Source organism: Heloderma suspectum, chromosome 2 (genome assembly GCF_057233095.1).
Source record: "Heloderma suspectum isolate Gila_16-S chromosome 2, 16-S_ref, whole genome shotgun sequence".
In the NCBI taxonomy this organism is placed as follows: domain Eukaryota; kingdom Metazoa; phylum Chordata; class Lepidosauria; order Squamata; family Helodermatidae; genus Heloderma; species Heloderma suspectum.
The window spans coordinates 25,925,660-25,948,407 of record NC_139459.1 but is presented as its reverse complement, the minus strand read 5'-3'; the positions used below and the strand labels follow the sequence as shown (position 1 = coordinate 25,948,407).

General features: G+C 48.4%; 1 protein-coding gene across 1 annotated transcript in view; it reads left to right on the top strand.

The window, feature by feature from the left end:
- The window catches only part of ADAMTS12 (ADAM metallopeptidase with thrombospondin type 1 motif 12), a 234,615-nt gene that overhangs the window by 158,724 nt on the left and 53,143 nt on the right, over positions 1-22,748 (top strand). The window contains exons 11-13 of the mRNA XM_084833026.1: positions 170-315; positions 2,967-3,136; positions 16,914-17,047. Of these exons, the coding sequence (XP_084689152.1) occupies positions 170-315; positions 2,967-3,136; positions 16,914-17,047 (450 nt within the window). The remainder of the gene's footprint in view (positions 1-169; positions 316-2,966; positions 3,137-16,913; positions 17,048-22,748) is intronic.

Below are 22,748 nucleotides of genomic sequence, written 5' to 3'. Positions count from 1 at the left end.
TATGTGTGTGGGTTGGCCCCAACGAAAAAATCTCCACAACATTCAATGACAGGAAAGGTGATCTCTTTTACACCAGTCTCCAACAAGTTACTAAGGAAGAGGAGTATTTTAGTGCCAGTGTGTTGTGTTTTCTTTTCTGACCTACTGCATTTGCTGCTTTATTGTTTAGTGGTGCTTCACAGGAGAGTGCATAACAGTGGGCAAGAGCCCAGAAGCAGTTCACGGTGGATGGGGCTCGTGGTCATCGTGGTCCCACTGCACACGGACATGCGGGGCTGGCATTCAGGCCGCCGAGAGACAATGCAGTAATCCAGAGTAAGTTGTGATGTTTCAGGTTTCTATAACTAGGATGAGGAGGGGCAGATTTCAGTCACACCAGAGACAAACAAAATAGATATTTAATAGTATTTACTTAACTTTAGAATGTTTGGTAAATAACAATATTAATAACTATAAACCAACAACTCTAACTTTAGGCCGCAGTTCACTGTAAAGTGTAGTGCTACTCTTGCTAGGCTCACAACAGTTGCTTGTCCCAGTTCCTTTAGTCTTTTGTTGCCAGTCTCTGTTGTGGAGGTTCACTCTTCGTTGAGCTGTAGACTGTCTCCTTCTCCACCACACTGCTGGTTTGTCCATCTGTTCTTCTCTTTTCTCCTCCTTCACTCTCTTTCTGCCTCCTCCTCTTCTCTCGCATCAAGCGCCTTCTCTTTCCAACTGAGATTTTGCGCTCTCTTCCCTCCATTCTACTCCCCACACACTTTACACAAACCACATTCCAAGGCCCTTAGAGGCAGGCATTACAAAATCTCATGCCCAGCTGCTTCCTTTAATCCCTTGACATCTCAGTCTATTTGTAGCCCAAACAGTCTGGTTCCAGAGCATCTCAAGGAATGTCTCATCCTATATGTTCCCTCATGTGCAGTGAGATTGTCAGAGGAGGCCCATACACGGAGATGCAAACAGAGATAGCTAGACCTTGGGTCTTCTGTGCAGCGGCACCATCTCTCAGAAACTCCCTACCTGGAGGAAGTGTGCCTGAGATATTATTTTCTCAGCTTCCGTAAAATTGGTTTAGACCAGGGGTGTGTAACCTGCTGCTGTTGGCCTAATTATAAAGGCCACCTGTAAGTGATCAGTTGAGACTTCTGTCAAGAGTCCACTTCGGTCCACTGCGCAGAAAGGGGAGGGGGGACAGAGAAAGGGGTGGTAGAAAGAGGGGGTGGCCCTGCCCACTTTTAGCTTTGGCCCTGCCCACCACCAGCATGCTGCTGCCAGGAGGTTCCCACCCCACATCAGAACGTGGACCTCGACAAAAAAGTTCCTTGTCCCTGATTTAGATCCACCTTTTCTGGAAGGCTTTGGAAATGCTGGGATCGATGTGTGCATCATAACTTGTTGCTTTTACTTAATGTTCACTGAACAGAATAGGTTTTTGAAAATTCGTTTTAAACAGTTTATGTTGTATGGATTTTTATATAACTTTCACATCACCATTGGGGCTTTCTAGTTGAGCACCGTGGGATGTAAATACATAAATAAATAAATGATCATCAAGGCAACTCTTACTCATTCATGCTGGATTTGGGGCTCTCACTTACTGCATTCGGAAGGCTGGAGCTCCACATGGATCTCTAGACATGGGGGCCTACAGGAGATTTGGACATTGAAGGACTGTGCCCTTTCACACTGAGCTTAAGTGCATTTAATTCTTCATTGGATGGCGGTCAGTGGGTCTTCCCCCAAATCTACATAGCTGTAGGCTAACTGCTTGTATCCACCCTGAACCTCTAACACTGCCTTCCCCAACCTGCCCCCCCCCCGGTGTTTTGGACTATAACTCCCAGTGTTCTTGCCATTGGTCATGCTAGCTGGGGCTGATGAGAGCTGAAGTCCAAATCCATCAAGTTGGGGAAGGCTGTTCTAACAGTAACCTGTCATGCTAACATTTAGCAGATTAATTTATTCCTGGCATGTGCATATGTCTTGGGGAAAGCTTCACTTACTAAATTTCTGACTATTGGGTTGTTCTTAACGGCACAGGAGTAGAGCTAATAAAAAGTTGGCAGCCTTATGTGATTATCATTGCAACTGATGAAAGTTTTTCTTAGTAATTGTAAATGGAACCTCCATGTACAAACACAGTATGCCAGTTAATAGCAGATGCCGATAGCAACAAGGAAGTCTTTTGGCAAGCACCTTCATGCCTTCCTTGTGATTGCTCAGAGACACCTAGCTGCTGTTGGAAAAAAGAATGGTGAACAGATGGACTGTGGTTTGATCCTGTGCTGCCCCCAGTTCTGTATTGTATTAAAGCATAAGAAATGTACATGTTTATACTGTGAGTGGAGAGATCAGGGATTTGCTAGCCAGGCTTGCTGTAGTTGGATCCTAGCAGTCTGAGATGAACTAGGACAGACTTTCCTTGCGGGGGAGTCTTTCTTTACTTTCCACCTAGCCAGCAAAGGAGCACGACGCTCAGAAGACCTGGGGGAGAATACTCTGTTTTTACCAGGCTTCACCCCTTTTTATCCAGCATCCACCAGTAACTTCCCACTGGACCTAATCCTCACAACCTCCTTATTTACTGTGGACTGTGAGTTACTGTTTCTTTGTTGTTCCCCTGAAAGAGACTGTTAGATAAAGAATTGTTTGTTGGATTTAAAGAGAGGCTTGAGTTAACCTGGCTGAGAAGTGTGTACACACAGGGCACATGGGCATGGAGACAGCACAGATCCAGTAATAGCCGGTGTGGCGTAGTGGTTAGAATGTCAGACTAGTACAGGGGAGATCCAGTTTCAAACCCCCACACAGCGTAATCTCGTAGACTAATCTACCTCATAGGCTTGTTGTGATGATAAATTGAGGGTGGGGTGACCATGTATGCTGCGTTGGAGGAAAGGCAGGATATAAACATAATACATAAATTCTAACGTTCCTAATTTTCAAAACCACCCATGTCATTTTAGGCCACAGTTTGGAGGGAAGTATTGCACAGGAGAGAGAAAGCGTTATCGCATGTGCAATGTTAAGCTGTGCCCAAGAGCCATGCCAAACTTTCGTCAAATGCAGTGCAGTGAATTTGATACTGTCGCCTACAGGAATGAATTCTATGAGTGGATTCCAGTTTATAACACAGGTAGGAATCACCCATTTCTAATGGTGAAAATTAATGTCAAGATTTTGGCTTTAAATGTCTTCCTTCAACATTTGAAGAGGTGAACAGGGCTAAAGGCTCTGTTCAAAGAGGTGGAGGTTCCCAAAATGGAACAGGGACATAAAAATATAAAAAAAAAGGAACCACAAGAGGCAAAGGAGACATAAAAATATCCTTTTGATATTTTTATGTCTCCTTTGATGTACCTATCTGCCTTTGGCCTTGAGCACCATTTGGTGGAAAGGCAGGATTTAAACTAGATAAATAAAACAAATAAATAGGCTTGGACTCTTAAGTGTGTGTCTTTGCAGTATATTGGTCCTCCTGGCTTGCCATACCAGGATGTGCCTGAGTCAGCTCTCAGACACTGTGCTTTCACTTTCCTGTTCAGTCTTACCCGCAGCGGTATGCTGCATGGCCTTTGCTCAATGAGCTTTATTTATTAAAGTTGTTAGTTTTCCACTGTGTGGTCTTCTCTTCACAATATGCTTCATATCTCTATGGGAAAATACATGGTTTCTCTCTGTTATGGGGGAATGTAGGAAGCTGACCTATACCAAGTCACTCGTTGGTCTGTCTAGCTCAGTGTCGTTTACACTGACAGGCAGCAGTTCTCCACAGTTGCAGGCAGGTTCCCCCCCGCCCCATACCTGGAGATGCTGGGATCTACCACTGAACTACGGCCTTTCTCAAGCCTTGTGTGGCATTTGTTTGCTATTTGTAATTGCTCTAGCCTTCAGTCACCTTCACAGGATTGCCAAATACCAAAATTAGTGCTGTTCCGAAGTATTCACCCAGCCAAATTTCATACATTTCATGTAGTTGGGGTGAAAACACTCCACAAGATTGGATTAATCTTCAGTGGGTGGACAAACTTCTGAGAAATACATGATAATGCATTGTTCCCAGGGATACCCTGTGAGAGCAGCCAGGCTGGTCCTTGAAGTAGTGGCAAAGTTTTTTTTTACTTTTGGTAACAGAAAGAAAAGCTCCTTGCCACCTCATATTTAAAGGTAAGATCACCCCCCCCCCGAATTTTGCCCACCCCTCAAAACTCTCCAGATATCAAGGTGTGGCCCTTTTAAGCAGCTCCCGTGTAAATGGATGGAGAAAATTATCTGCTTGCATAAGGGATGCTTTGGTCTATTATATCAGCCTTCCCCAACATGGTGCCCTCCGGATGTTTTGCCCTTCATTTTCCATCAGATCCAACTGGTGGCTAATGGCCAGGAATTCTAGGACTTGTCTTCCAAAACATCTGGGGTTGCATCTAGTTTTAAACTGGATCAACTGGTCTGGTGAAAGTGGAGTTCCCCATCCACAGCAGCCCCTCCAACCCCCTGAAAATGCTACACAGAGAGTCAGGAGACCCTACTGAATGGGGTGTGGCAGAGGAGGGGGGATTTCCAAAAGTTGGGCAGAGGGACCTTCCATAATTGGAAGGCAGATCCTGAAACCAGCCCCTGGAGGTCATCAGGTTGAGGAAGACTGTATTACATGTAGACTTCTGATACCCGTGCATTTTTCATATGGGTTGACTTAAAAAGGTAAAGGTGTCCCCAGCCAGTCGTGTCCGACTCTAGGGTGCGGTGCTCATCCCTGTTTCTAAGCCGAAGAGCCAGGGCTGTCCAAAGACACTTCCGTGGTCATGTGGCCGGCATGACTGAACACCGAGGTGCGTGGAACGCTGTCACCTTTCCCGCCGAGGCGGTACCTATTTATCTACTTGCAATTTCTTGCTTTCGAACTGCTTGGTTGGCAGAAGCTGGGACTGAAGACGGGAGCTCACTCCGTCACGCAGCACTCGGGTCTCGAACTGCTGTTCTGCCGACCTTCCGGTCTGCAGTTCAGCGTCTTAACCACTAAGCCACCGCGGCCCATGGGTTGACTTAGTTACAGTTAAAATGCAAATGTTCTTTTTCAGTTGATACATGATGGGGAACCAAGGGGCTTTTTGGGCCCAGGCTTCTGGTTCTGAACTGCACAGATAAGGAAGACCTGCTGTCTGCATCAATGTAGCTTTAGTTTACTGTTTAAATGAAGAGAGAACTGTATCATTCTCACATAAGTTTATAAATCAATAAATAATCAGTGTTAACAGCATTCCATTCAGAGGTTTTCAAATTGGGGGAACCTTAGGGTTTCCTTAAGAGCCTCGTGTGGCGCAGAGTGGTAGGTGGCAGTATTGTAACTGAAACTCTCCCCACGACCTGAGTTCGATCCCAGCGGAAGCCGAGTCCCAGGTAGCCGGCTCAGGTCGACTCAGCCTTCCATCCTTCCGAAGTCAGTAAAATGAGTGCCCAGCTTGCTTTGGGAAAGGTAGTCACGACTGGGGAAGGCAATGGCAAACCACCCCGCTACAGTCTGCCAGGAAAACGCCAGCGAAAGCGGCGTCCCTTTAGAAGTCAGCAATGACTCGGTGCTTGCACAGGAGGAACCTTTCCTTTTTTTTCTTAGGGTTTCCTTGGAAATGTACCAGGGGTTCCTGAATAAGACGATTAAGTGATGGCAAAGAAACTTCCCTGAGAGACAGCTTTGCCCATCACTATCGACCTTCTGCGGTGTGGACATGCAGGGAGAACGTTCTCACACCTAGGGCCAGGGCCACTTGAACTTAGTGTGCAACTGCATCTTGGACCATATCCCAGAATCCTTTGCAAAGCACCAGGTTTCCATGGCACAAGAGTCTGTCATCAAACAAGTTGATTGAAAGGGTTCTCTGAAGATAGAAAGTTTGGGATAAAGGGAAACTACTGTCCTATCATTCTCTCTATTTCTGATGTTCAGGCTATGAGTGCAGTTGCTTATGTAGCTGAAATGGCAACACACACACACACACACACACACACACAGAGGAGGGAGGCATTATCAGGCTTGGGGTTTGCAAAAGTACACAAATATTTAGGGGGAAAGGAAGGGTAGGGAATCCCCCGCCCCCAAGAACAGCCCGATAAGGAATGAGCTTACTCGATGGCCATGCAATGCTGATGGGTGAGTGGGGGCAAAAAACCAAGGGAAATAGAATGGAGTGATTAGAATTCTGAACATCAACACTCTACACTGCAAAAATTCGTTGCAGGTCCCACTTGTTAATTCTAAACTTCAAAAATGTTCAGGAAATTGCTTTGATATCTGTTTGCTACTTCACCCAGAGAAAGAATTTCTCTGGAAGCCAGATTCCAGCTGAACATCAGGAAAAACTTCCTGACTTTTAGAGCAATACGACCATGGAACCAATGACCTAGGGAGGTGGGGGGATCTCCCACACTGGAGGCATTCAAGACGAGGCTGGACAGCCATCTGTCAGGGATGCTCTGACTGGGATTCCTGCATTGAGCAGGGGCTTGGACTCGATGGCCTTGTAGGCCCCTTCCAACCCTACTATTCTATGATTCTATGAAGAATGCTATAAGCACCACTCATTTGCAGGTGTCGATCCATTCAAATACGTGCACTGTTGAATTATAAGTAAAACTAATGATCATGATAATGTAAGCTAAGCAGATATCTCAGTCAATGCTTGGATGGGAGATTGCCAGGAAGCAGCAGGTAACACTCTCTGCACTTCCTGAAGGAAAGAAGAACATAATACATGTGTGGCAAATAAATAAAATAACTTCTTGACTAATGTTGAAGCTGAGTTAAAATACACACACACAGAGCGCCAAATGACACAAAGAAAACCAGTTTACAACCTACGCTTATAAGCGATTGTTCTTTCAAAGTAGCAAAAACAAGCTGTAATTTTTAAAACGGTCAGCCTGCTCCCTGGCAGTAATGCTTTCCCCCTACTGTAATAGCTATGCTCAACTGCCAGAAGGAAACCTCAGATGTATCATAAATGCTGCACTTTGTCCTTTAATAAGAACACCACTGAGAATCAACAGAACAATATGGTTCCAGAAGGCATTAACAAGTGTTGTTAAATACTGGCAACTTTCATGGCAGTTTTAGGAGCCAACATGATGCTTTCAAAATTGGCACATCTGGGTCTAGTAGGAATTGTGGGATAATGGCAATGCAGATTTAACTGGTATTTTTGCCCTCAGATTCCTGCAAGAAATATGTGTTAATTGGAGGCAGGGGCTTACTGTCATCTGTAGCTAAGGTAGTTAGTTATTTTTATACAGTTTTAAATCTCTAATCTATAGTATTGGGTGTCACACTGTTGCAGAACTCAGAGTCAGAGAGACCACAGAGTGAAGGAAAAAGAGTTCCTTTATTTAACGCGCGGGCTTAAGGCTGGAATCATTTCCAAAGAGCCAAAAGCCCCGATTTACATCAGCACATTGTTTTTATAGATATTGTGACACATAGAAAACGGCTCCTCCTCTCCCACCCGTGTGGGGTTGCAGTCCTCAACATTTCTTCTCCTAGCACCATTGTATATAATACAAGAAATGGGTTATAGGGTAGCCATGATAAGCAGAGAACAGAAGAGAACAGCAGAGAACAAGATATACAATTCTATGACCTTAGCCTTTGTTGACAAGATAAGAAATTCCTGTGTCTCGTCAGCTTACAAACATATATTTCAGAGAGCAAGAGCTCAGCAAGAACATGAAGCATGAGACTGCATGAGGCTACTTAGTCTGACCCCCGATATGGCTGCTACATTCCCCCCTTAAATGCATAATTTCATTACAATTATAGCATTTCATTACGCAAATAGACATTCTGGTTTGCGAAGCATAACACAGGACTCTTATAGCAACCCTCTTACTTAATATCTTGTTGAGCTATTAGAGCGTAGAGGGCGGCAGTTTTACTAGCCGAGACATAAAACAGATTGGTTAAACAGCGCATAAGACAAGGAATGCAAAGGCATAACAGTATCTCTATGAACAACACTGGTAGAATTAGGATGAACAATGCTTTAAGCCAGCTAAGATCTGGAAGCCAAGGGGTTAACTAATTTAGCTAATTGTTTTGTCCCATTGTTATGTTAGCTACTATATTATGCATGCAGATTATTGATATGAACATCTACAGCATTACTGTTATTAGTCAAATTAAATGATGGAGGAGAAAAAGATAAAAAAACCTGTTTGCAGGTATATCTCTTGGCAAACAAAAATGTTTTACTCCAGTGATGTTAGCCAGGTGAAGCCAGTAATTATCAGCGAATCGCTGGGACAGATTTCTCTCTCTAGGGGCAGACCCCCCTTTGTCGCACCTTATTAAGGAAACACAATGCAACACTACTAACACTACAACACACATGTTTGATCTTCTTTGGGATCTGACCGTATGCTGGGCAGCTATTCACCTGGCAAGCTGCATGTCAAGGGCTCCTTGGAGGGCTCTCTCAGTCTAATCCAGTAGCCAAGTCCAGACGCAGACAAAGGGATTCTTTTCAAAGCTTTATTCTTCTTTTACAACTTACAACTCTACAGGTAGCAACTAGATCTGAGCAGCAGCATCCCTATGCCCTAAGTTGGAACAGTTGGTCCCCGTCTGAAAAGCAATTACTGGCAGACCCCTGAATATAAGGACTAGGGAGAATCCCTCCCCTTTTCCCTTGGATCCTCTGGGCGCAACCGTTCTTTGAGCGCCAACCGGGTGCTACGCCTCCTTTCCACGCTCTCCATTTGGCGCTGCTCTCTGCGTCTGCGCCGCGCATCCAACCAGTCTGCTATCGGTGCTGGGTCACTCCCTGGACTGCTTTCTAATCTAGGAATGTGGGTGGGAGGAATCTCTGTCAGCTGCGGGCCCTGGGAAAAAGGGGCACGCTCCTCTCCCAGGAGCGACTGCTCTTCCATCCGAATCAGAACTACTCTGGGATTCTATGGGCTCAGTGTCCACCCTGACATCATCCCCGCTCCCATGAGGCCCCCCCTCCTGCTCCTCCCCTGGAGCCCCAGGCTTGTGGGGGTACAGCTGGTGGAAGCGCCGCAGCAGCAACGAAGCATGCACATTTTCTGCGGGTTCCCAGGATCGCTCATCAGGCCCGTACCCCTTCCAGTCAACCAGATATTGCAAGCGGCCACGAGAAAGGCGGGAGTCCAGAATCTCCGCGATCTCAAACTCCTCCTCCCCCTCCACCAGCACTGGTGGTGGGGGGGAGCCGACTGAGCGATGAGGATCGCCAGAAACGAGGGGGGACAGCAAGGACTGGTGAAAAACAGGATGGATCTTCATGGAGGGTGGGAGAGCCAGGCGAAAAGCAACAGGGTTAATCTGGGCCGTAACCTGGAAAGGCCCCATGCGGCGAGGCGTGAGCTTCCGTGCGGGCGAGTGAGAGGGGAGGTATTGGGTGGACAACCAAACCCAGTCCCCCGGTTGCAGAGACGGACCCGGCTGGCGCTGCCGGTCTGCCGAGGCCTTGTAGGCTGTCTTGGCTTGCTCAAGGGAATCCCGTAAGAGGTGGTGTACCGCTCGCAACTCCTCTAAAAAGTCCTGGGCTGCTGGCACCGAAGAGGGAGCTAGGGTGGACGGGAAGGCCTTGGGGTGGTAACCAAAATTGGCAAAAAATGGAGTTTGGAGGGTGGAAGCATGGCAGGCATTGTTATAAGCAAATTCTGCGAGAGGAAACAAGGAAACCCAGTCATCTTGCTGGTAACTGACATAACAACGCAGATATTGTTCCAGAGTAGCATTGGTGCGCTTGGTCTGACCGTCCGTCTGTGGATGGTGGGCGGAGGAAAGACGGAGCGTCACATGGAGCAATGCCAGTAGCTCCCTCCAGAAATGGGCAGTGAATTGGGCCCTCCTATTGGAAATGAGGCCCTCGGGCCATCCGTGGAGGCGGAAAACATGTGTCACGAACAGCTCTGCCGTCTCCCTGGCTGTGGGCAACCCCGAGCAGGGGATGAAATGGGCCATCTTAGAAAACAAATCCACCACCACCAGAATAGTGGTCTTACCATGTGAGCGAGGCAAGTCAGTGATGAAGTCAAGGGAGAGCAGCTTCCAAGGTCCAGAGGGGGTAGGCAGGGGGTGAAGCAAGCCTGTGGGCTTGCCTGAGGGGGCCTTCGCTCACTGGCAGGTTGGGCAGGAGTCGACATAGGACTTGACATCCTGACACACACGAGGCCACCAAAAATCCCTAGTCACTCCATGCAGGGTCTTGGCAACGCCAAAATGCCCCGCTGTGGGGAAGTCGTGGCACTGATGGAGGACCCTCTCGCGGAGGGGTCTAGAAGGCACATAGACCCAGCCGGAATGGTAAAGCAGGCCACCTCGCAAAGAAAAGGGGGTAGAGTGGGGTGGGGCAGAGGCTAGCCCCAATTCCTGCACCTTTGTGCAAACAAAATCATCCTGAGCCTGTGCAGAGTGAAGGAGCTCTTCCCAAGAGTGAGGTACCGCCAGGCCTTGGGGGGGAAGCCAGTCGGTCTCCTTCTTGTCAAACACATGCCGAAAAGCTGCATACTTCTCTGGGAGGATGACGGTAGCTGAAGGACTGCCAGAAGCAGAGAAGGGGGGAGGGTGAAGGCCTGGGCAGGGACTGGCGCCTCCTCCATGAGGCAATGCTCCTGGCAGTAGGGAGATGCAAACTCCATTTGCTGAAACCCCCAAGAAATCTGAGGGTTGTGCTTAGAGAGCCAGGAAAAACCCAGCACAATTGGGTATAAGGGAACCTTGGCTAAGTGAAATTGAATCTGCTCAACGTGTGACTGGGCGCGTAGAGTGATTGGAACTGTAATACGGGTCACCTCACCCGAAGAGAGAGGACGCCCATCAATGGTCTGCACTGCAAAGGGGGCAGGAAGGGGCAGGGTAGGAATCCCGTGTAAGAGGGCAAAGGTCTCATCCATGAAACTGGTCATAGCCCCCGAGTCCACTAAAGCTAGTGCCTCCACCCCACCCCGCTGTGGGGAGAGGAGGTGAACATGCAACCGCAGATGGGAGGGGGGGGTTAGGGAAGGCACCCAGCCGGTGGGGAGCTGACCCCCACACTGGAGGCCCCCAACAAGCTTGGGGGGCAGTCTAGTCAAGCCTGGGGACGAGGAGGAAGAGGAGGAGGAGGCAGCAGAGCCGTGGATTTAACTGGGCAGGTCTTGGCGAAATGTCCCAGACTTTCACATCGAAAACATCGGCGCTCAACTCGCCGGCGCTGAAGCTCCTCTGGCAGCAGTGAGGCTTGGGTAGCCCCCAGCTGCATCGGGGTCTCCTCCACCCCCAGCACCAGAGCGGGGGGTGGGGAAGGAGGCAGAAAACGTGGGGGAATGGGAGGAGGGAAATCCCGGTTCCCGGCGCCCTGCCGGGTCTGGTGGCGCCCCTCCAGTCGACTATCTATCTGAAGGCAGGTCTGGATGAGCTCCTCCAAAGTAGGCGGGCAGGGCGTGCGCACCAACTCATCTAAGATCTCATCGTTCAAACCGTCCAAAAACTAAGCCACTAGCGCGGCATCATTCCATTGTAAATCCTGCATCAGCAAGCGAAAGGTTGTTGTGTAGCTGGAAACTGAGTCCTTGCCCTGCCGGAGGCGGCAAATCTTCCAAGAAGCCGTCTGCGTGCGCAGGGGGTCACCAAAAAAACGTGCCATGGCTGTCATGAAACCTTGATAGTCCCCGAGCAGGGGGTCATTAGCGAGAAGAAGTCCCGAAGCCCATTTAGCGGCCATGCCCGACAGTAGATTAATAACAAAACACACACGAACCTGTTCCGTCTGGAAATCCTCAGGTCTAAGACGCATGTACAGCTCTGACTGGGCCCTGAAAATCTGAAAAAGTCCTCTCTCACCAGAAAACTTCTCTGGCAACGCCACCGGGCACTTGCGGCGTGGGGGAATCGGAGGTGGGGGGGGGTGAAACGTTGCCTGTAGATTCTGCACGGCAGCCGTCAGTTGAGCCATCTGATCACGGAGCATCTGGCTTTCTTGCGCCAGAGCTTGCACCGTTGGGTTCCCGGCACCCTCCATAAGGCAGTAGGAGAAAAGAGGGAGAGAGGAGAGAAAAAAAAAGAGGAACGGGGACCAAGCTGTCAAGGGCTCCTTGGAGGGCTCTCTCAGTCTAATCCAGTAGCCAAGTCCAGACGCAGACAAAGGGATTCTTTTCAAAGCTTTATTCTTCTTTTACAACTTACAACTCTACAGGTAGCAACTAGATCTGAGCAGCAGCATCTCTATGCCCTAAGTTGGAACAGTTGGTCCCCGTCTGAAAAGCAATTACTGGCAGACCCCTGAATATAAGGACTAGGGAGAATCCCTCCCCTTTTCCCTTGGATCCTCTGGGCGCAACCGTTCTTTGAGCGCGAACCATTTGGCACCGCTCTCTGCGTCTGCGCCGCGCATCCAACCAGTCTGCTATCGGTGCTGGGTCACTCCCTGGACTGCTTTCTAATCTAGGAATGTGGGTGGGAGGAATCTCTGTCAGCTGCAGGCCCTGGGAAAAAGGGGCACGCTCCTCTCCCAGGAGCGACTGCTCTTCCTCCGAATCAGAACTACTCTGGGATTCTATGGGCTCAGTGTCCACCCTGACACTGCAGTAGGGTCTAGTCCCCTTCTTCAGTTCTCCAGTTGCAGGTCTGACCATATGCAGGGTGGACAGTCTCCAGGTGTGCCCACAGTAAGTTCTAGCCTGAGTCTTCTTACTGCTTTTTCAGAATGGTTTTTAAAGGATTTTCAGCTACAGTCCACTTTCCTTTTTGCTTTTTTTTGACTCGTGTCCAATGTATCCAGGGTTTAACTCCAGCATAGCTGCGGGGGTGGAAAGTATGACAGTTTTTGGTCTTCTCCACTTGGGAGTTAAAGGGTTATTTTTTCCCTCTTTAACTCATACTTCAACTCTTGGTTGGAAAGGATGAACTTCTGTGATGGGAATTGGGGCTTATTTTTTAAGACAAAGCAACACTGGGCTTGAAGAACTTTGCCCAGTGTTTGGACTTCTTGTTTAAGGCTAACGTTTGCTTGCTCTTGATGCCACTCCAGTATCAATTATGAAGTCAATGTCACGGCCCCTCACAGTCAATGTCACGGCCCCTCACAGTCAATGTCACGGCCCCTCTCAAGCTGTCTTCTCTCTCGCCCGTTCTGGCTCCTTTGGTTTTCTCCTTTGTGTATTTGATTCATTTTATTTGGGCATTCATGCCACCAATGTCCATCTTGTCCACACTGGGCACACTGGTTCTTTCTTAAGAATCCTCTGCCTCTGCTGGGTCTTCTTCTATTTTTTCATCCACGTCTTCTTGGGCCTCTGGGTCAAGGGGGGTATACTGGCAATAGGCATCTAAAAGACGCTCCAAGTATGCTCTGGGGCTTCGGTGGCACCTTGCAGCACTTTAGACACTTTGGTCATATTAATTGACTTCTTTATACCTGCCTTCATGGCTTCTAACAGCAGGGTTTGATACTGGGTGAGGCGCTCCAGCCCCACTTGTGTCTTGGGATTCCAGCGGGGGAGGGGGGGGGTACTTACAAGGAGACTTTATTGGGTAACTTACAGCACACAGGCGTACGTAATGGTTGGATCAGACAGCTTCTCTGAACCATGAGCTATTGGGCTAAATGGGTTTTATACCATACATGTTACCCATGAGGCAGCACAACACTAGCAAGCATTTTCAGCATAGGCTAGAAGTGTTTGGTTCTCAGGCACAGCTTTCTGTAAACAAACTTCGCTTCCCAAAGTGCTTGATAACACTTTTATTTATTAGTATGGGAAGAGAAATCTCTCTCTCTTTCTTTTGCTTTCTTTTTCTTGCTGATCTGCCTGTATTGCAGATCATGTTTCAAACTTTTTACATAAAACTTTTCTCTCTATGCACCAGCCTTGTCTCTTTATTTGTCTTTTTTTCAAGTTAAACTCACTTACTTAAACCTTTCTGCCTTACACTAGTCCCAATGACGCACATTTGGGATAGGCTCTTCTTCTCCTTCTAGTTACATTTTTTTTTATCTTAAAGAACTATTACGTTATTGTGGCTACTTTACCCCAGGTAATAAGCTCTAGGCATAATTAGCTGCTTCTAATTCACCCTGGGGGCAACTATGGCCACGCTTCTTCTCTACAAATGTTCTTTCTCTTTGCCTCTTGCCTTCTCTTTCTTCTTTCCCCCCCCCTTCTCTGTCTGCCACTTTCTCTATTTCTCTGTCTTTTTCTACTTGCCTCTGTCTTTCTCTACTTGTCTTTGTCTTTTCTCTTGTCATCCATTGGGAACCACACTCAATATCATTTGGAGTTGCAACTAACACTAATCTGCAAATATCACATATATTTTATGATATTTAAGAAATCATAAAATATACACAACAAACTTTTTCTGCAATTTAACACAATGAATGGAAAACACTTTTTGCATGGTAAGGCATGATGGAGCAGATTCAGCAATTGGGGGGGGGAAAGCTCTTGGGGTTATCTATCACTAGACAAGCTAGCCAGGGATTTACAATATCACACACACACACACACACCTCGTTTCTTCTCTTCCCCTTCAACTTGGTACACGAAAGCAAAGTGCTGAAACTCAGGACGCTGGGGGGTGATGGGCATCGCCTTATACTTGCATTTTTCAGGCAGCCATTAATCTTCTTCGGGGAGGCGGTGGGGTGATTTGCAGGACTTCAAAGGCAAGCTTCTCAGTTTGTTTGTATTTGTAAATCCCAAGCTCAAAACAGGACACGATGAGGTACAGGGCAGCTAAATTTTTGCTTTGGCACGGGCAACAAATAACTCGGGTCAGCTTTCTTCGCTGGGGTCTCAAACAGGAAAACAGTCTTAATTTAAAGTTGTAACATCACTGACAGCGTCAGCTAGCCAGCTACACAGATTTTACTGTTTTTTAAAGACAGTTACTCCAATATCTTCTTTTCTTCTCAATCAGGTTGGGTCTTCCAGCTTACACAGTTTATTGCAGCTTCCAGGAGCATGGTAGTAGCGTGATTTTGGCTTGGCCAGGAACATGCTGTCTAGTTTCTCGGTCTCTTCAGCACACACACTCAGGCAGTCTATGACACTCAAATTAGTGAGATTTCTTCATTGCAGGGAATCCCACGGCAAAAGCTTAATGGTTACGCCCTTCAGAAATCATATAGCTGATGGTCTACAGGCTCTATGAAATTCTAGGACAGTTCAAAGCTAAACACAGCTACCTTGACAGAGATCTTCATCGTGGTCTTTCCACTTCATTCTGCCTTGGGACAGTCTTATGGCACACTTTTCACTCGAAGAGGGGTCTAGCCTGTGCCCTGGGGGCTGATTCTTCACTTTTATTCTCCATTTTGCACCTTCATCTTCTGGGTCTTCATTTTCAGTTTCTATTTCTTAGGGATTTTATTTCAATTAGGCGAGGTGATGATGTTGCACAACTCAGAACGTTGTGGGCAATTTTCCTGCCCCCCCTCTCGGTGCGCTAGGCTAACAGCTACTTCTTCGGCCTCACACTCCCACGCTTCATTAAAAGCTGGGCTGTCCCGCAACATTTCTCTAATTAACAGCCTCAGATCTTGTTCTTTTTTTTCTCTCAGCTCGACCTTGAGCTTTTTGCTGTTTCCTCTCTCTATTCTGAATCCTTTAAAAAAATATATTTTTCCTTCTTTTTTGACATACATCTCAAGGGGGTGCAAATCTTGCTTCTCCCACCTCCCATAGCCTCCCTCCTAAGATGAAGACAGACACAAAGAGGGAAGGGGATTGGTCAGCGAGTAAGGGGTCTCACTGACCGACACAAAAGGAATTTCACACCACGCACTTTGCTACTGGCCAGGGCACCCGGACGGTCGACGGTATGCAACAGAAACCGCAGTAGCCACTCACACAATCATCAATTTCATCACTTCATTCATATGTCCCTGCCACCCACTTTCCCACTTTTCCACTAGAGCGAAGCAGTTTCCTCAGCGCCTTGCTGAGTATTAGTGCCTGCTCGGGGGTGTGATCAGGCCCCCCTTCTACCCTCAAGGGGTAGGTTCTTTTGTATACGTATACCAACACTGACCTTCTTCATAAGGTGGGGCCCTCTTTTTTTCTGCCCAGTGGCCTTTCTCCCTAAAGGTGGGGCCCACTTTTACTCCATACTTGCCTTTCTCCTGAAGGCTTCCAATGTGGGTTTCAACTCAATTGCAGCTGCGATACAGGCAGGGCTCAAGTTCCTTCCTCCGCTTCCCAAGGTTCTCTTGCTGCTCGCTGCCGTTTGGGCGGTCCCAGCGCAGGCTTTCTCCCATTCACCCGACAAAAAGGTCGGTGGCGCCAAGAAAGGGAGGCGTGCGCCGAGCCCTCCCTCCCAGTGCGGTGATTAAGAGCAGGCAACTGCCACCTCTCTGTCTCAGAGCCTGCCACATCTGAGTCACGGCACCATTTATGTTGCAGAACTCAGAGTCAGAGAGACCACGGAGTGAAGGAAAAAGGGTTTCTTTATTTAACGCGCGGGCTTAAGGCTGGAATCATTTCCAAAGAGCCAAAAGCCCCGATTTACATCAGCACATTGTTTTTATAGATATTGTGACACAAAGAAAACGGCTCCTCCTCTCCCACCCTTGTGGGGTTGCAGTCCTCAACATTTCTTCTCCTAGCACCATTGTTTATAATACAAGAAATAGGTTATAGGGTAGCCATGATAAGCAGAGAACAGAAGAGAACAGCAGAGAACAAGATATACAGTTCTATGACCTTAGCCTTTGTTGACAAGATAAGAAATTCCTGTGTCTCGTCAGCTTACAAACATATATTTCAGAGAGCAAGAGCTCAGCAAGAACATGAAGCATGAGGCTGCATGAGGCTACTTAGTCTGACCCCCGATATGGCTGCTACAACACTACAACCCTGTGACTGTGCTTTAAGATGTGTTTTACTGATATCACTTTTGGGTTTCCCTCCTCCAGCTAATCCTTGTGAGCTACAATGCCGGCCTACAAACAACCACTTTTCAGAGAAAATGCTAGACGCTGTAATTGACGGCACGCCTTGCTTTGAAGGAAACAACAGCAGAGACGTCTGTATTAATGGCATGTGTAAGGTATTGGGTATGTTTCCTTCATGGGACTACAGATTTACAGGCCTCAAAAGGGCTGTCAGGTTTATAGTCTTAAATATTGATGCTGTTCCATATGTTCTTGCTGGAGATGTAAGAAAGAGTCATATTTCCGGTTTTAGGGTTGGTAGGAAGGTAGGTGAGGGTCTGTGAGCTTATGGCGGGAAGGAACTTCAGAGTTCATTGGGATGAGGTACGGATCGGACCGCATTGCATCCCAGATTCCAAATCAGTTTAGACTGGATCAGGTTAAGATTGCAGTCCTATACACACATGTCTAGGAAGAAGTCGCATTGTACTTAGTGGGACTTAGTTCTCAGTAAACATATATAGGATTATATTATAAGCCAAGCTGTGTTCCTGTCAGGAGGCCTAGCTTCCTCACGATAAGACAGCATGATGGAGGCACAGATTCAGTGAATTAGCTTTATTCAAAGGTAAGGCAAGTGACACAGATCACACTTCAGAAGTCACAGCACTTAAGTTTAGAAGTTATAAATCAGTTAACTCAAGAGGTAATGGCCTATGGCTTAGATTAAGGAACAGTCCAGAAGCAAGTACATAGTCAGAGATGTAATTCTTAGGACAACATTAGGGGTTCTAAGCTCTTAGAGATCCAGGTTCATGATACAAGATTCAAAACCAGGCTATAGTTCACAATTCAAGAGGAATCAAGGCTAGAGGCCCATGCAAAAATAGAGACATTCCTAAAAGCAGGATCTCCATGCTCAGGAGCCCTGAGCTGACTCAGATTTAGGGTCATGGTTGCAGCCAGGCTGAGTCCCCACTTTTGGAGAAATTCCTTTTACAGGATTGCTACATGGCAGGGGTCCAAGCTGAAATAAGTGGAAGATCAAGAATAGGTACAGCCAGGCAGAGTCCCTTCTCTTTATGTAGTTCCTTTTAGAGGATTGCTACATTGTATGAGCGCAAGTCAAACTAAGTACAAGATTCACGAACTAACCAGGCCAGCGAACCCCGGCCAAATTGGGACATTCCTCGATGCAGGGTCTTTACACACAGGGGCCATTTAACTGACTTAGGTTCAGGATACAGGCTCTCTTCACACCTGGCATTTTATTCCACTACAAACTGTTCCTGTTGATTCCTGGTCCTTTCCAGGATTTAGACTGGCCCTGTATACAGGCATCTCTCATAGCGCTTCCCTCCACTGTATTCCTTTTCATGGCTGGGCGGAGCTGTATGGAAAAATCGGGACAGAAGTGGCTGCTGGCCCCTCACCACCACCCTGCTGATCATTGGTTCCTGTAGCGTGATTGATGCTCTGCCCATTGCTCCTGCCTTCCTTCCTTCCTGCATCCCCTCCTTCCTTATCTGTCATCAGTGGTGGCTCCTCTCCCTGCTTATTCTGCTTTCCCATCAACTGTCTTGTTTCCCTGCCCCCCCCCATGCACTGTTGTTGCTTCCCCCCCCCCTCCGTTATTCTGGCTACCCAACAACCCTATAAGGTGTGCTAGGAGAAGAGATAGTGGCTATCTCCCCGCCCCCCTGCACTGTTCTTGCTCTCCCCCCTTATTCTGGCTTCCCATTGACCCTGCAAGGTGGACTAGGAGACGAGATAGGGGCTGGCTAGGTGGGAGGGAGTACAATGGAAAACCACCTCAGCATTACTGCCTTATCTAAAACAACTCCACACTAGGGATGGCGGAGAATTCCGCCACGGATTCCAGTGAGGCCGAATGCACTGCCATTCAGCCCCCCGGAATCTGTGGCGGAACGGCCTCCTGCCCCCCCCCGCCCTGCAGAACCCCCCGGGACAGTACTTACCTGCGGCGGATGCGGCAGCGGCTTCGGCGGCGGGTGCGGCAGCGGCGGTGGAAGGTGTGGCGGGGGGGCGGAAGGTGCGGCGGCGGGGGCGGCAGGTGCAGCGGAGGCAGGTGCGGCGGCGGAAGGTGTAGTGGCAGTGGGGGCGGCAGGTGCGGCAGTGGGGGGCAGGTGCAGCGGGGGTGGCGGCAGCGGAAGGGGCGGCGGCGGAAGGGGCGGTGGCAGGCGCGGTGGTGGGGGCAGCGGGGGTGGCTGGTCCCCTGGCTGGCCATGGCTGGGCACAGCGTACGCAAATGGCGGCGGCTATGGCGGCTGCCATTTGCGTTCGCTATTTTTAGCTGTTCTAGCCTACGTAAATATTTACGTAGAACGGCTAAAAATAGTGAATGCAAATGGCGGCCGCTGTAGCCGCCGCCATCTGTGTGCGCTTTTTTTTTTACTTTGCCGTGATAGGCTACGTAAATATTTATGTAGCCTATCACGGTTAAGTACAGGGACACAAACGGCGGCAGCTACGGCCACCGCCATTTGCGTCCCTGCTGCCCGGCGGTCAGATGCCCGGCTGCTGGCGGAGCTGGCCGGCGGCTCTGCAGAATCCCTGCAGAGTGGAGCCAGCCGGGCAGGGTTACGAGGGGAGGGATGGAGCGCCTCCCCCCACCGCGAAGCAGATCCGCGAAACGGTAAGTGACTTTCGTACATCCCTACTCCACACACAAAAACGAAACCATTAAAAATGGCCATTGCAAGCTTCACATAATGAATTTATTCAGGGGAGGAGAAAAGGCACTTTTGATACCCATTGAAATCCTAACTGTCAAGCCTGCGTGGCTGAGAAGGGAGACTCCCCCATCCACCCTGGGAGGAAAAAAGCCCATCAAGCTGGTGAGCAAAAGGGAGAACAAGCTGTCAGTGAAGTCAGTGGAAGGAGAAGGTTCCAAGTACATGCATTGAAGGAGATGGGAGACCTTAAGAGTGCTACTCCTAAGTAGACTTGCAATGCACGCCTATGTATGCCTACTCAGAAGCAAGCCACACAGATATCAATGGCACTTACTCCCAGGAAAGGAAAGCCTTACAGCCAATGGGTTTACTCAGAAGTAAGCATTACTGTGCTCAGGGGCATCTCGGAGAAGCATTTGGGATGGTTAAGCACTTTACAGTTCAAGTGCCTGTAGTGGAATGGGAGAGAGGCAGAAACAGTCACTGGAAGCGTGGTCAGTGACCTGCCCGCAACTTCCCACCGATTTGTTGTCATGACAATGTTATTCAACAGTGGGACCCCCTAGCAGGCACCCACACAAAGTGGAAGAAAGCGCTAGGGATGTCAGAGAATTCCGCCACGGATTTCAGTGAGGCCAGATTCTTTAGAATCTGGCCCCCCGGAATCTGTGGCGGAATGGCCTCCCACCCCCCGCCACCCCATGGAATCCCCCCGGGATGGAACTTACCTGGGGCAGATGCGGCGGCAGCTCTGCCAGCGGCTCTGCTGGCGGCTCTGGCTCCAGCTGGTCTCCCGGCCGGTTGCGGTTCGGCTGCTGCGGCCGCCATTTGCATTCTTGCAGCCGTAATAGGCTACGTAAGTATTTACGTAGCCTATCACAGCATAGAGCAGGGACACAAATGGCTCTTTTCCTACGATAGCCTATAACGGCTGCTTCCAAGGACACAAATGGCGCCCGCTACGACGGCTACCATTTGCAGCCGCAGCAGCCCGGCCACGGCCAGAACTCCGGCTGCGACTGGCCTTGGCCGGCGGCTCTGTGGAGCCAGCCGGGGAGGATTCCGAGGGGAGGGACAGAGCGCCTCCCCCCCACTGTGGATGCCCCGGCATGGAACCAGGTGAGTATTTCTTACATCCCTACAAAGCACTAAAGGGGAAATACACAGGGGGGAAATGGCGATTTCAATCTCAAGCACAGAAAATGCTGGGTTTTCCCCATTCTCAGATAACATGGAAAGAGGGAAGGAAAGTTATGAGATAGCAGCAGGAGAGCAGTGGCATCATCTAAAGCTCCCGCAAAAAACAGTGATTAAAGAAGAACGATCCTGCTAAAAAAACAAGGTGTAAAGAGAGCCACAGAATAGGCATAGGCCGGTTGGGGTGCCAAGCTTCGCAGACAGGAAGACCTGGCTAAAGGAGTCCTAAGCAGCAGAGCAGTTTCCCCTCAGGGCTTCTACTGAAAAGGGCCCCTGGCAGAACCTGGTCCAGGAGACAGGCCTAAAGTCAGACAATGCTAGGAATGCATGCACGCCAGCAGAGATCAGGCCCAGCAACAGAGTCTGCACTGGAAATCTCTACTGTACGAGTGTCAAGGCAAAACAACAGTTTTAAAAGTCACTAATAGTCCAGACCAGAAGGCATTCTGCGCAATCAAAGGCGAAGGTACTTGGTTCATGGCAAACAATAATTGATGGTCTATAAAAAGACCAGCATTATATTACACAGCAGGTTTAAACAATACAAGGTTGAACGGACAACAGTCCAGAGCAGACAACGAGTCCAGGGAGAGAGCATTTTGGTAGTCCAACTGACGGAAAGCACAGGCAGCAAGTGTAACAGGCATTAAAAACAGAGCGGCTGTTCCCTGCCAGGAACCAGACAAAGTCCCAAATTACTTGTGCAGCCTCAGTTGCCAGTTTGGACTTTTTATGTTACAAGATTCTCTGGAAGTATGAACAGACCATGCAGAAAGCATTCGGCAAAGAAAGACCATTCCAGATGGGGACGAAGAGTTCTAGGCAATAAAAGGTATGCGTGGGCGCAGACAATCCTTCAGGTAACTCTGTGTAGCAGACGCAGCTGAATAAAGCAATAGTTTGCCAAGCAGAACATAAAGGGTTTGGCAAACTCTACTGAGTCATAAACAGACAAACTGAACAAATAACAATAAGACTGCTGTAAATAACAGTTTACAGACAAAGGGCAGTATCCAACGGTGTCATTCCGCAAACTCAAATAGTGCTAGCGGAGCTCTGCTGAATATTTCTGTTGCGCAAGCAGTTGTCCATTATGCCTGCAGAACCAGTTGTGCAAGAACTAAAGTTGCATTTGCACAGGCACAGTTGTGCAAGCAGTTTGCATTATGCTTGTGCAACCCATTGTGTAACCAGTTGTACATAACTCTTGTGTAACTGGTTACACTACAGGTTGCACTATGGGGTGCACAAGAGATATGCAACGGGTTGCACAAGCATGATGCACAATCACTGGCACAACCATGCTTGCGCAAATATAACTTCAGTTGGATTCTTCCCTTTCACATAGTTCAGAACCTAGTTTCTGCCAGCACAACATCATTTGCGCTAACAGAATGACACAGTTGGATACTGCCCAACTTCTCCTGACTAAACTGTCAGAAGTGAAAAACAGCAGATCAAATCAGGTGAGCCTTCTAAGTGAATAAAACCACCATGACTAGTAAACATAGTGAATGTTCTAGTTTTTATATACACAAAAGACCCAGGCTAAAAAGGAAATCTATGTAGTTCTGCCTGGCTGTTAGGAAACATCCCCCCCCCGGCACCCCCCCCCTCGTATCCCGCTTGTGACCCCTGTTTGCATCCAAGGCTCTCTGTGATACATCCAGTGTGTGTGTGTGTGTGAGAGAGAGGGGGGGGGGAGGGGTGCCCTGCCATCACTGTTCCAAGAGTCTGTTTGAATTGAGCCCAGAAATGGACCTGTTACCAGTGCAGTTGGTACTTCAGAGGCAGCCCAACACATTGCAGTAGTCTACCCTGTAGGTTACTGGAGAATGCCATTAAGGGGAAATGAGTTTCCTGTTGGTTTGAAAGATCACTGCTGTAGGGAATTGTGACCATGAAAATAGGACATTTGCCCATTTTTGATGAGAACAGCCTTGAGTAGTAATAAAATGTGTCACATGGTCACATCTACTTATCC